A 14056-nucleotide genomic window follows, 5' to 3' on the forward strand; every position below is an offset into this window, starting at 1 on the left:
TTGGCAGCTCTCATCCTACCTGTGCACCAGCACCTGAGGGTCTGGTGGTCTTCAGCAAACCTCCAGCACTGATGTTTCCATGGTTCACACCTTCACACAGCACCATGACCATCAGCTGCAACCTCCTGACCTGGGCAGGCAGCACATTGCATGATTCCCAGAAAATTAAAAAGTACAGGGCCATACGGAGGCTACACAACTCCCATCCCATCTTGTGCAAACAAGGTATGTCACTGTAACAGCCACTTTTTATAAGAGTTAATGTTTGGTGTTTTTTCTACAGCTCAGTAACCTAGAAATGACAACAAATACCTGGCAATGTTAAAAACACACATTTATTACTCCACGTACGCAATGACTTCTCGCAGTATCTGCAAAAACACAAACTTGTCATAACTTAAATATTCTGTGACATGGTAGAATCTTCATGCAATAAATTACAGGTATGTATTAACATAAAATACAAAGATACAGTTTACATATATTTCTACTGAAATAATTTTTTAAAAAACACCCTACCAAGGCATCGGGATTCCAGCACTGTCCAAAGGCAAGTTCTTATTATTGGCCTCTTTGCTATTATTTTATTACTCTTATTCTCTTTTTGTCAAAGTACAGAGCAATAAAGAACTGGCAACAGAAGAAACATCAGGACCTGATTTGGCATTTGCTGTCTATGCAAAATTCCCAGTGAAGTCTGTGGAATACAATGGAAACACTTAAAAATAGGCAACTTTGCTAAACTTTGAAATACAGCACAGATAAGAAAACAATCTTATGGCAAGGAATTTAAGGAGTGTAATTTACATATGATATAGACTTTTCACTGCAAATAATGGCACACCCTGTATAAATCTGTCATACAAAAAATACATGTCTTTAAATATTTATTTACATAAAATTACTGTATTCTGCTTGTAGCGGAGACGTAAACCAGAGCTGCCACTGACTTGTGTCCAGCTCTGCACGAGGGGCTTTGGGACCAGGAGTATTTCACGACAGCACTGTGAGCTTTGCTCACCCCCGGGGCTGCCTCAGGCTCTGAGGGAACAGGGAGAGACCTGGGAGAGAACCTCCCTGCACATCAGCCCCACGGCCACACCGTTCCTGCCCAGCAGGACAGGGTCCCACTGGGGACCCAGGCAGGTGGCCCTGACACACGGTGACACAGACACAGGGACAAGGACACGACACAAAAAGGGCCCAGAGGGCAGTGGCACTGTAGGGACAGAGCAGCTCAGTGCAGCAAACCCACTGTGGGGATTCTGACACTGAAGCCAACAAGGGTCTGCTTCTCATCATCTTCCTGCTTTCCAGTTACTCTTTTCTTGGAGTTTCTTCTCCAGGCACTAGCCATAAACACATATCAATAAACCTGGTCCCCACAGGGCTTGAGGGATGCTCCTCCTGTGCATTATTTAAGGTCAAAAACAAGTACTTCTGTTGTACTCACAGTACTTGGTTCTACTGTACTCAGGGTGTCTCTACTCCTCAGCACAACAGCCCTGGAGGTCTGTTCTGTGTTCTGTTCCTTTTCTCAGTGAGGAAAGTTTAGAAAAGATGTAAGCAGAATGCAGTTTTCCCCAGGAGATGTGCTGCTGGATTTTAGTGCTGCTTCCCAGGCAGCAGGAATCAGCCCCAAATAATTTCCCCTGGGAAGAAGCCATTACCCACTGCCTCCCCTGAGGCTTCCCTGCTTTCTGCCAAGTACTGCTTAGGAAATTTTACACAATTTACACAGCAAAAGCAGGGCTGACAAGGGAACATAAATGATCCATGTGGGTTTGGGTTGAGAAACACCCATTCAGACATGAGCCAGTGTCCCTGCACACCAGCCTTGACCTCTAGGGCTATTTGTCTCTTGTCTTAAAGCCATGAAAATGTCTGATCAGACACATTCTACTGCACTGACAACATCTGTCCTGGCCCAAGAGCTTTTGGTTGAATAAGATCTATCTGTGTCTCATATATGGGACTTTTTGATCCAAAATTAAGTTACTTGTCCTTCTACTCATCCAAACTTGTGTCATTACTTCCAAAAAGATGATAAACAGTGAGATGAAGTTTACAGAAAAAAAACCTGTCCATACTGCAAAGTAAATAATCCATAACTTATAATTCTTGAATAAATACTTGGTTTTGACCCTCATTCTGCTTTTTTCCACATAAAACTGTGGAAAATAAATGTGCCATGTACATTTTTTATATAAAATTGTTACCTACCAGTTACACCTTCCAATTTCATACACAAAACCCAAAAATGAAGCAAACTTTGTCCTGAAAGTCTGCACCTGTTAAAAACATTTTCTACCCATTTTTGTGTTATAGATCTACAGTCAGGATGCACACCCTGCATCTCCTAATGTCTGGCAGCAAGCAGATGCTGGAAAGTGACTGCAGCTCTAAGGAAATCCATGACTCACAACAGCCCTGTGCTTCAGCAGGACTCAGGGCTCATTTTTTAGCAACAGGAACCAAAAGCCACTACAGCAGATTAAGCAACTCATACAGTGAAGGCTTCAGAAACAAGAAGGAAAACAAAGCTGGAAACGGTTACACACATCGCCTGTCTCACCAAGAAGTTAAACCAGGTGTCAGTAAATTATATACAGCACTTTAATTTACACTGAAAATAAAGTAAATCAAAGGGTGAAATGAGATATTTCCCTTTCATAACTGAGCAGTACTGAAAGGCCACCCACTTCGCCTTCAGTAAATCTGGGCCTGTGATAAGCCACATTCTCCCACCCTGCACACAGACCCAAACCTTTGGTCTGCTCCACAGCTCCTTGTCACACAGAGCAGATGCCAGATTAAAGCAAAAATCTTAAATACATTCTGCATTTCCATGATGTGTTTAATCATCACCCAGCCCAGGAGAATCCATGGAGTGCACAAAAAACATTCTCTTGCCCTAAGCTGGGAAACAAATTCTGACAGGTGACAAGAAGACAAGGATGTGGCTGGGATGTCCTTATGCTGCAGAACTGACACAGAGCCTGATGCCACCCGCCACAGTCCAGAGAGGCTCCAGGGCTGCTCCCATCTACCCGGGGATTGTTTGTCCCTTCAGCAGCCTGTACCAACAGGGAATGGCAGAGGAAAATTCAAACCACCTACTCAGCTTTCCTCCTTCGCCACACCTGCTCCTTGTTGTGCCCAAGGACGTCACTTCTTTTCTTATCTTACTGTGTTAAAAACATGTGCAGATCTGCAACCTGACATTAAGAAAAGAACAAGTAAAGAAGTTGATCTACCTCCTCCTCCAAGTTGCATAGCAAGAACCTTTACCCACGGCAGGCAGGCAGTGTGCCCGAGGGGCGATGGGCTGGCTCCAGGAATGCAGTTCTGTAAGAACCATGGTTTGCTACAGCTCGGCAGGCCTCAGTGGTGCCAGAGGACAGCCCGTGGTGCTCAGCAGAACCTGAGAAGGCGTTATGGGTGTGTGGCAGGCTGGGAAGCCGTGCCCAGGGGCTGCAGCCTAGCTGCTGCCTGCTGCTGAGCAGACGGAGCTGCACATGTTCAAGCTGGAGGTCTCGGGCTCAGGCTCAGCCTCCGGCTCGGCTTCGTCGCTGGCCTCAGGCGGACACACGGACTCGCTCGGCTGCTCCTGGCTCTTCTTTAGCCTGTGAGGAGCAGAGGAGCCCGGTGTCACCCAGCCACCCCAGCACCAGCAGGAGGGGTGGAGGTGCTGGGGCTCCTCCTGAGGTGCCCACAGCACCCCATGCCAAATGAGAGGAGTCTTTCCAGAGCACTTGGAAAGGTCATGACAGGGACCGACATACCAGCAAAACACACCAGAACACCATGAAATGCTCTGCCACAACTCACAAGGCTTCAGCTCTCAGCAGCACTGCCCACCCAGACCTCAGCCACCAGTGCTCAGGGCAGCAGTCCCCTGGACACCCTCCACTCCACTCTGGCTGCTCCCGCTGCACGTACAAACCAAACGTGACTGTGTGCTTGGGCACAGGGCAGAGCAGCTGCTCTAACTCCAGCACCTTCACTGCCCACTCATGGCCTCCAAGTGCCTCACCTTCACTTTCCAAACCACCACCCTCTAAAAGCAGGATGGATAAGAAGGGAAAATGAACCAGTGTTCCATACATATGCTAAATCCCTACAGCATACCTGATTTGATGATTTGATGATTATAATCCCAGGTGATTAATAATCCCTGACTTTGCTTCCCTTGCCTCCCTTTTTGGTGGGAACTGCTATTCATACTGAGGCAGCACCTGAGTTCCTCATCTGATGTCAATCCCCCCAGGCTAAGCCAGCAGCAAGATGCTCCTGGCCTCAGGCCCTGGCACTCCAATTCCTAAGAGAAGACAGGAAAAAGGGGAATTTTTCCATAAAAAAATACCCCACACACTTACTTCTCTCTGTTAAAGATGACAAAGTCTTGCTGGATAGCTTCAAGGCATTCTTGGAGATAGTCATTTTCCTGTTGAAAAAAAATGATACACACTTAAGCAATCCCTTTTGCACTTAAGCACCCCTGCCTGCAGCACCCCTGCCCACAGTATGACATCCCTCCCAGCAGCATGCACAGGGCCCCTCAGCCACCAGAAACCTCAGCCCAAACAGAGGGTGAACAGCAGAACAGCTTTTGTGGCTTTCACCAGCAGCTTGTCTGACCTGTGGTTAGGGTAGTTTCCCATGAAACACAGAGAGCACACGGTTTTCCAAGTTATCACAAGAGGTTTATCCCTGTGTTCTGGTTTTGGGAGTGCTGCCCACCCACAGGAAGGAAACCCAGTGCAGGAGGAGATCAGCCACAGCCTGGGCTCCTGCCTGGTGCCTGGGGATATGCCCTGGGCCCTGGCCAGAACGTGCCCTTAACTCTCCCAGCAGCAAACCCTTGGAGACATATTTGCAAATTTGCTTATTCTGGTCTTTTCCTCCCTCACTTCCCGATTTACTCTTCAGCATTTACAGTAAAGCCTCATTGATTGCAGCTCCAGCTCCTGCTGCAGAGGGAAGGGATCCATGGCAGCAATTGGTGCAAACAACCAGAAAAGCAAAACCCTGCCCAATGCTGCTGGCTGCTCTCAGACAGGGGACTGTCCTGACCTCTGGTTCTCATTTCAGCTTCCAAAATTCAGATTACGGTGAAAGAGCTTTATCAAACTTACTTAAGAGGAACACTGGCTGCTGGGAAGACTTCATCAGGCACATGTTTTTATCATAACAAACCTGCAGTTACCACACTGCGGGAGTAACTCCTCCTGCCCCACACCCCCAAATTCAGCAGCTCAGTCTTTTCCCTGGGCTGGGTGTCACTCCCAAAAGCACTTACAGACTGTGAGCTGTCCTTGCTGTTATCCCTCGACTTGTTCTTTGCAAGCCTCTTCTTTTTCTTGTGCAAGGGCCTGGACTCCAGGATCATCTCCTCCAGCTCAAAGGTGGGGTCGCAGTGCAGGCGTCCCTTCTGTGGGGACACACGACATGGCACTGCACAGCCCACCACAGGCTTTCTCACAGCAAACTCAGGGAACCATAGAATCGATCTGCCAAGTTGGAAGGGACCCACCAGGATCATCAAGTCCAACTCCTCTCCCTGTGTAGGGCACCAACCAAAGAACCACACCATGTTCCTGAGAGTGTCATCCAAACAGTTCTTGGCAGGCTTGGTGCCGTTGCTGCTTCCCTAGGGAGCTTGTTCCAGTGCTCAACCACCCTCGGGAACTACTTCCCAGTCAGAAAGCCTCTGCTGGACACAGCAGTTCCTCAAACAACAAGCAGCAGCCCCAGGCACAGGTCACTCCTACTCACATTGGGGACGAAGCCCGGCTCCACCCGCTTCTCACAGATGTCACTCCAGACCACGCCGGACAGGTACGCAGAGGCCTGGACATCAGCCAGGCAGGAAAAGCGATGCTCAGGGTTCACTGTCAGCAGCTGAGGAGAGACAAGAGAAAGAACAGGAGCCCATCAGCACCCTGCATCTCAGAAGCACTCAGATGGTGCAGGAAATAAAGTCATCTTTCCAATGGAAAGAGAGGAATTCCCAGTTTCTAAGATGCACTGGCCCAGCAGGAAGGAGATGTGGGACATGGGAGCTGCTCAGGCTGGGGCACCCTGGAACCTCAGTTCCTGGGGGCACTCGAGGGTCCATCCAGGCTCCTCAGAGCCACCTTTCAGTGCTGCCACCAGTCTCTGGTGCCCAGCAGATGGCAATGCCAACGCGCCAAATGTCCTCTGCTGGCACCACCGACAGCACTGCGCCTCCTTACAACAAAACCTCATTACACAAATTGTCCACCCAACAATAACTGATATCTGAGACACTCACTCGCTGTCAGCACCCTGTTATATCCTTTTTAGAGCAAACCCATCAGCTGCTCTGCTGAGCCCCCGAGCTAACACAGCCTCCACACTGACCCAACAGCCTTCCCCGGGGGCAGCACAAGGAAAGCCACAGATGGTCCAGTGGATATGGAACCCTCCTGGCAGTTCTGAACTGGGACAGCACCAGCTCCTTCATTGCCCATGGCCATCTCAGTCACCAACACTGACAATTTAGGTTACAGGGGCCATGGGGGGGATGAGGAAGGGCTCAGCTCTAGACCAAGTCAGATTTGATTGCAATACCAAACCCAGTCCTTTTCCTTCCCTTGCTATCAAACATCATGTATCTTGTTACAGGGATAATGAATAAGCAAAACACAAGATTAATCTGTGCTCAAGCATCAGTCAAACAGCAATAACAAGGTCATAAAAATTAGTCCTATTTAAACTTCACATTATTTATTAATATGCTGAAAATTTTCCACCCAGTTCCATACACTGCAGCTAATACTCAGTGCAAACCAGCCCTGTAGGACTATTTACCTTTCTTAACATAGCAACCATGTCTTTTGACCATGTAGATGAGTACTGAACGCTGACAGTGCTGAAGAGCTGAACCAAAGACTCCACGGGGTTGTTGGAGTGGATGTCATACGGCCTCTGAGGGAAAAAACAGAAAGATGAGACAAAATTCCTGTTCCCTTCTGCAGACATTCCAACAGTGTGTCCTGAGAGCCTGGACAGCCCAGGAGCCCTACCCAGCCCCGAAGCAGCTCATAAGCCATGATGCCCAGAGACCACCAGTCAACCTCAAAGGAGTATCCTGTCCCGCCGCTCAGGAAGGAATGGAAAATCTCCGGGGCTGAACAGAAAAGGCAAACACAACAGGTTATTGGGTGACTTTGGTTTGTCTCTCTCGCAGTTTTTATGTAAGTCAGTGTGTGAACCTGGCACTTATTTTTATGCACGACTGCCCAAGGGTAGGCTTTGCAAGGCAAGGCGAGCCTCAGCAGCAGCATAGCAGCACAGCAGCACCAGTCTTGCCGCTGGTGGTTTATCAGGCACACGGGCAGAGGGATGGCAGAGGGTCCCCAGCACCCATTGGGACACAGCCCATCCCAGCATGGGGCCAGAGGGAAGGCAAGGTGGGATGGGGAGGGGGTGCTCAGCAACTCAGGCACTCTGGGGTCTCACTTTTCTAACAACAAGGCTCTACTGAATGACTTGGGCACATGCATTAATGAGCTCAATTAATTCAGACAGACTGTCAGGCAGCATGCAGTGAGCACACTCAAATGCAAAATACAGACGTAAGGAACCACTATTATTTCTTACCCATGTATGGCTTTGTTCCAGCTAATGCAGTTGCTCTTTCACCGTCCCTAATTATTGTTGCAATATTAAAATCTGTTAAATGTGCATGACCTTAAATAAAGACACATTTTAAGAAGGCGTTAATCGCAGTGCAGAACAGTGGCAATGAAGAGTCAGAATACATTTGTTTTGGATGGTGTAGTTCAGGCACAGGAAGGTCAGGGCCAGACCCACCAAATGGCTGTTACTGACTCTGGAGCTCTCCCCGGACCTCAAGCTGCTCAGGGGACTGACTGGGAACTAGCTTTAGGTCTGGATTTTAAACCATGCAAACTAATAACATAGGCCAGCTGAGACCTAGTCTAGACCTAGACCCAGATCTGAGACACTGCAGACCACAGCCAACAGGACAAGTCAGCTGAATGAAACCATAACACCTCCTGAGACCTGAGCCTGCAGGAAGAAAACATTAAGCTAGTTCCAAAAGTGCTGGAACACTTTCTCTCAGTTTCTACTTTCCCTGTCATCAGGGCTGAAAGCTAATATTCAGAAAAGGTCATTATTTTCAAGCCAGCCTGGCATCCAGGAAGCCCACCCACCTTCCTCTGCAGGCTGCTCTCTGCTCACCACCTGCAAGGCAGCAATGAAAGAAGTGTGTAAATCACTGGCTGCCTCACTCTTACATCTCCTTTGTTCCATTTGTGTTTGGGCTTTATACTCTGATAGACTGTCTTCATTTTATAAGATCCGCTCCTGGAAAAGAGGCCATTACAGGACCTCTGTAGTATTTCTGCCATGCAGGCCACCAGACACCAGACAGGCCACCAGACACCATACCAGACAGTATTACCAATGATGCTCTCATGAAGGTTCCTGAACTCACCCCCAGAAGACAAGGTATCTATCCTGAAGTGTCCATCCAGACTGGTGACCCTAAAGCCCACAAAGTCAGCTCCTATGCCCTCCCCTGGTGCCTGGACAACAGCTCTGGCATGGGGACCTGTGCACCAGGGCAGCAGTGAGGGAGGAGAGCACGAGGGCTCGAGGAGGGGGCTGCCCTGACTGCATCTTCCCTGGCATAATGCCCATCCCTCAGAAGGAGCGGTGCCTTTTCCACATTTTTTCCAGATAGCAAGACATGCAGCGCTCAGGACTGTAACAAATCTGTCCCTGGAATGAAGGAGACAGACAAAGGCAGGCAGAGAGATCCTACCTTGCTCGTCGAGAAGGATGTTGTCTGGTTTTACATCTCTGGAAAAGGAACAAGGTTACAGCAGGATGAAATCTCACATAAAGTATGATACTCAACAACCTGCAAAAAAGCTGCAACTTCTTTATTTATCAAAAAATGGAAACAAATAAAACAACCTCTAACACAAGACAAGTCGCCTAGTCCTTTTATGATGGAATAGAAATAGCTTTTCCTGGGAAAAAAAAAGTTGGAGCATCTGACTTGTTCAGGCATTGTTTCTACAGAAAATGAGTAACACAATATTGGGTCTATTTCTGTGAAAACATTGGTGGTCTTGGAACCCACCCCGGAAGGCACCATCAGTCCCCAGGGCAATGTCAGGCTTCCCCCAAGCAATGGGGCAGCAGGCAGGAGGGTGCCCAAGACCAGCACAGCCCCTGGGTTCAGCACCAGCAGATCCCTGAGGCAGGGACACAGGTGACAGTAAGGACAGCAGCACCCAACCTGGAGCAGCCAGGGGCAGGGCAGTGCCAGGCAGCTCCTGCAGGGTTACCTGTGGATAATGTGCTGACTCCGCAGGTAGTCGAGCGCCAGAGCCATCTCACAGATGTACAGCCTGACCGTCTCTTCTGTGAACTGGACGTTTTGCTGCAGGTGGTAGCGCAGGTCACCACCCAGAAGCAAATCCACCACCATGAACATGTCCTCCTCATCCTGGAAGGAGTACCTGCGGGTCCAGACATGGGTCAGCAAGCAGGCAGGGGCTCACAGACATCCCCATGACCACCATCTGCCAGCTTTGCGGAGACACCTTTTTAATTAAGCCAGTGCAGCTCAAGCTGCTCTCCTGCTCTCTAACCTATTGCTACCACAAGCCTTATTTCTTCTGAAGAGAGAAGTATCCTCAAGAACCCCCCTTGCCCTGGCACCATCACCCCCTGAGTGCTGCCAGGAACCCCCACGAGAGGCAGAGCCACAGGCAGAGCTCAGGGCTTTGCTAGCCACTCACTTCAGAGAAACTTAGTATTTTCAATCGTGACCAATATGACAAACCTATACTTAAAATAGCTCTGCCTGTCCTGAAAAAGAATTGGAAAACACAAGTGCTAATTTAACCACAAAACCCAGAAGAAGCAATTTATATTTACTGTAGAGTAAAACGCCTCTATAAATCTGCAGTGGATCCTGCAGGAGACTGACAGCAGCGAGGATACACTACCAAACAACACTCAATTGTTGTATTTGGTGACAGCATTTCTGAGGAAAGAGTATGTGGGATTGTGTAATACTTATGAATCACACTTTTCTGCTCTCATTTTAAATGTAGGCTTATTCTAAAAGTATGAGCTGACAGAGGAAAACTGCTACAAGAGCAAATTTCCTCAAGAATTTCATTACTTGTTGGGAAAAGTATATTTGCAATTGCCAAGATGCTGAAAGAATAAATATTAGCAAAAAGGATGCAAATTGCTATCAATTTCCATCACTTTGGATAAAAAACTTTCTGAATGTTCAGATACCCACCCAGGGGGAAGGCAGAGAGAGGACAGAGGGTCCGGGAGGGGGTCATGAGCCTGACTGCAGAGGACTCATCCCAAACCAACCAAGGCTCATAGGATATAATGTACTATTTCCTAAAACCTGTAAATTCATTTGCTATGCAAAACTGGATTCTGACGTATCTGAGCTCTAAAGGAATACATTTTCTTTGGCCAGTGAATGTGTTGTGAAGCACAGTTTTGCCCTTATTTGCTGTCCAGCAAAAGGCCATGCACCTGATAATCTGAAGACATCTCATAACTTTTTTTCAGCAATTTCACTCAAAGTAGTTACACTGCAAATCAGTTAATACCAACTGTACTGTGTGAGCAGTGACAAAGCCCATCCTTGTTTCTGGGTAATGTTTCCATTGCAGCAGCTCAGCGGGACATCCCTGACCCCCAAGCATGTGGGACTGAGGGCAGAGGGGGGGAGGCACTCACCAGAGATTCACCAGGAAGACGTGCTCGATCTCCTGCAGGATTTCCAGCTCTCTGAACACGTTGCGCACCTCATCCCTTTCGATGCACTGCTGCTTGTTCATGTACTTCATGGCGTACATCTTCTCAGTGTCTCTCTTCTGCACAATGCACACCTGAGGCACCACAGAAGGGGAGGGAAAAGAGAGATTTAGTAAAATATTCTGTGGGCTCTCGCAGGGCTTCTCTCTCTTCTTCCCCCTGCTCACACCCACTGGCACCAGCCCCAGGATGGGTCCCTCTGTGGCACACTGCTGTGATCAAACACAATCTCAAGTGCTTTACCAGAGTGACTCTGGGTTTGCAGCCTGCACTGCCTCTGGTCTGCTGCCCTCAGTGCTTCTGAGTGACAGTGATGCCTTAATTACCAAGGTAACTGTAGCTAAAAAAGTTAATTCATCATCAAGGTAACTATTTTTAGATGAACTAATGAAATTTCTGCATCTGGTGTAATTAAGTTTGTCCTCTTGTAATTATGATGTCCATGATTACAATGCACTGGATGTATGCTCTTTGAAAAAAGAAAGAATTTGGCATTTTGGCTATCCAGCCCCTCTCTGGGGGATGCTGGTCTGGGGCTGCTGGTCCAAGGGTGCTGCAGGAGCTCCTTTGGGAATAGGTCACATTTACAGCACACAGGAGCAAAGAACAGGAGCTCCTGTGGGTGCAGAACACATTATCAACAGGCAGGAGTTGCCCAACTCTCCTGCACTTCTAAAGTCCTGCCATTAATAACCATATGCAAGTGATAACAGTGCACAATATAATCTCATCAAGGACACATTACAGCAGGAAGGTGACAAAATAATCAGTGGTTATCATTAGCCTGATAAAAACATCCCAATTAGCAACACTCACTGCAATTATGGCGACTGTTTTGCAGCTATCATTGCAATTATGGTAAGGACAGAAAATTATGTGCTGAAATAACTCCAGGCTCACCTCAGCCCTCACATGAACAGCTCCCTGCTTGGGCAGCCTGACCTGAGCAATTGCCTCTGGTCCAACTCACACCTTGCCCAGAGGCAGGTGCTGGCACTGAGCGGGCTCAGCCCCATGGCCATGGTTTGGAGCATCCCAGGCCATGGGGTCATCAGTCCCCGACCCAACCACTACTTCCAGCTGCCTGTCACTGCAGGAGCCAACCTAAAGCAGACTAAACTGGCCATACATTCAGTAAACCTGGCATAAATATATTTTATAAATTCTTTAAGCAGAAAAGACACAATAACATCCCTGTAAAATATGGTCATTGCTATGCAGCTTCCCTAAAAATAAGCTTTTGACCAACAGCCATCCAGGCACTGAACAACATTCTCTCCTGATGTCAGTTTATTTCCCACTGTGGCTAGAAGCCCATTAATTTCTAACTATTTATGTTTTTAGCTTGTGACTAGCAATATCTTTAACAGGTATTGCATTGTGTATTTACATCATTTGCTTCTCGCTTCTCTGCAGGGAAAATGGAAACCTGGTATAATAAATGAGAAAATGATGAAAACTTCTTGTACTCTGTAATCATAATAAATAGTTTTCTGCAATGGAATCACATCACCTACATACAAAGCAACACGAGTTTCAAGCACTCTGGAAATTTCTGTTCTTTGGAAAAAAACACCACTGTGGGTGTTGATGGGAAGGTCCCTCTCCTAGCCAAGCCTCCCAAAAGGCCAGGGTGGCAGAGGCAGCCCCATGGGATGAGCTGGAAGTGGGCAACCTGCACCTGTGGGCATCAGGGCCAGTACTGGTCCTGCCCTGACCAGCCCCTGTGCTTAGGTCCAGTGCCAGAGGTCAGAACCCTTTGGCTACAGACATGCATCCCACGCACAGACACATCACTGCCCCAACACGTATCTTTGTTTTTGTGTGCTTCTCCGTTCACGCATCTGTTCCTGGGGAAGGAATAAACATCTACTCAGTAACAAGTCAGAGTGGCTTTTCAAATTAATCTCAGTCCATTTCAAGCTGATCTACAATGTGAAGCAACACAAGAAAGCAGAAAGAAGAGACCACTTTGTCCTCATCCCACATAATGCGGTCCCTCGCCACACAAAGGAAATTTTCAGTGGTTAAATACAGCCATTAGAAAAAATTGTATGTCATGCTGCCAGATCCACGAAGCAGAAGGCAGGCATCAGCTGGTAGGATATTGCTCAAGACATGGCACATAAAAGATTTAATAGAGTCCCAGATACCCTGAACATTCAGCTGCTGCCAAGTGGTTTGCATCCAGCTGCCTTTGCTTTCACTGCGCTGGAGGCCGGGGGGCTGGAGCCTGTGCCTGCCACCCGGGACACGAGATGAGCATTTCACATATCCCACTTCCACCTCTCTATGTGGAGCCCCGGACAGTGACAATGCCTGTATTGTCACCATAGCTGGCAGCTTCTTCTCATGGAATCTGGGACAATCTCAGCCTTTGCTCACCAGCTGCAGCTGCCGCATTAATTCAGAGGAGACAAACAGGGACTGCTGACCTAGGTGATACTAAAAAAGTAACAGGCGGGGAAAAGTAACTCTTGGCTTTGTAACACCCATCTTTAAGGTAAGAGTTATCATTAAAAAGTGCAGCACTTGAGCAGAAGTGGACTGGAGCAGGCCCAAGGCACCACTCAGGGCCAGGCTTGCACAGAGCAGCCTGCCGGCCTTTGGTGCTCCCGGGTGGGGAAACCAGAACCCATCTGCTCAGGTATAAAGTAAATTAAAAGGTGCAAAGTTGCAGTGAATGGGAAATGACAGCAATCCTTAGGTGACCCATTCAACAAATCTGCCTTCACATCTCCAAGAGCTGATTTTGGTTTTGATCCCGAACACCCACCACTCCTTAAGATGCTTTTCATGCACTCTTTCAACTTTGCTTTTTCCCTGCTGAAAAGTTATGCTTCATCACAAGATTGATGAAGCACTGGTTTGTCAGAACACTATAAATCATTAAAATCTCTTTAATCCAGTGCTGCTGTTTGCTACAGCCAAGTGGTAACAGTAGCTGATAAAAATTTTATACCTATTAAGCCTGCTGGTGTTTTCAGGTTGTGTCAACACTTCCATTGAAAAGCCTTTTCTCAGTTGCTCCTGCTAGAAATAAAAACCTAAACTAAAAGCTGCTGCTCAGGATGGCACCCCAGCATGCCACACATTAGTGACCCCAACTCCACAGCCTTGTGAAGGTGTTCTAGCCTCTCCTCCAGCACCCACCTCCTTGATGCCCAAGAGGCCCCTACAGATTTGTACCCTCTGG

At 47.9% G+C, this 14056-nt stretch overlaps 1 protein-coding gene across 3 annotated transcripts in view; it reads right to left on the reverse strand.

The window, feature by feature from the left end:
• Positions 1–317: 317 nt before the first annotated feature.
• Positions 318–14056, reverse strand: part of STK32C (serine/threonine kinase 32C) — a 43819-nt gene continuing 30080 nt past the window's right edge. The window contains exons 3-12 of one of the 3 annotated variants that reach the window (XM_071749720.1): positions 10783–10934; positions 9354–9527; positions 8822–8859; positions 7630–7719; positions 7053–7156; positions 6838–6954; positions 5779–5904; positions 5303–5434; positions 4380–4447; positions 318–3626 (exon numbers count right to left, since the gene is read on the reverse strand). In XM_071749720.1, coding sequence (XP_071605821.1) covers positions 3482–3626; positions 4380–4447; positions 5303–5434; positions 5779–5904; positions 6838–6954; positions 7053–7156; positions 7630–7719; positions 8822–8859; positions 9354–9527; positions 10783–10934 — 1146 coding nt within the window. In that variant the 3' untranslated portion in view covers positions 318–3481. Of the gene's footprint in view, positions 3627–4379; positions 4448–5302; positions 5435–5778; positions 5905–6837; positions 6955–7052; positions 7157–7629; positions 7720–8292; positions 8362–8821; positions 8860–9353; positions 9528–10782; positions 10935–14056 lie in introns of those variants that run through there. The other 2 variants (XM_071749719.1, XM_071749721.1) reach the window with 2 other exon arrangements.

This window comes from Heliangelus exortis, chromosome 7, assembly GCF_036169615.1.
Source record: "Heliangelus exortis chromosome 7, bHelExo1.hap1, whole genome shotgun sequence".
NCBI lineage: Eukaryota > Metazoa > Chordata > Aves > Apodiformes > Trochilidae > Heliangelus > Heliangelus exortis.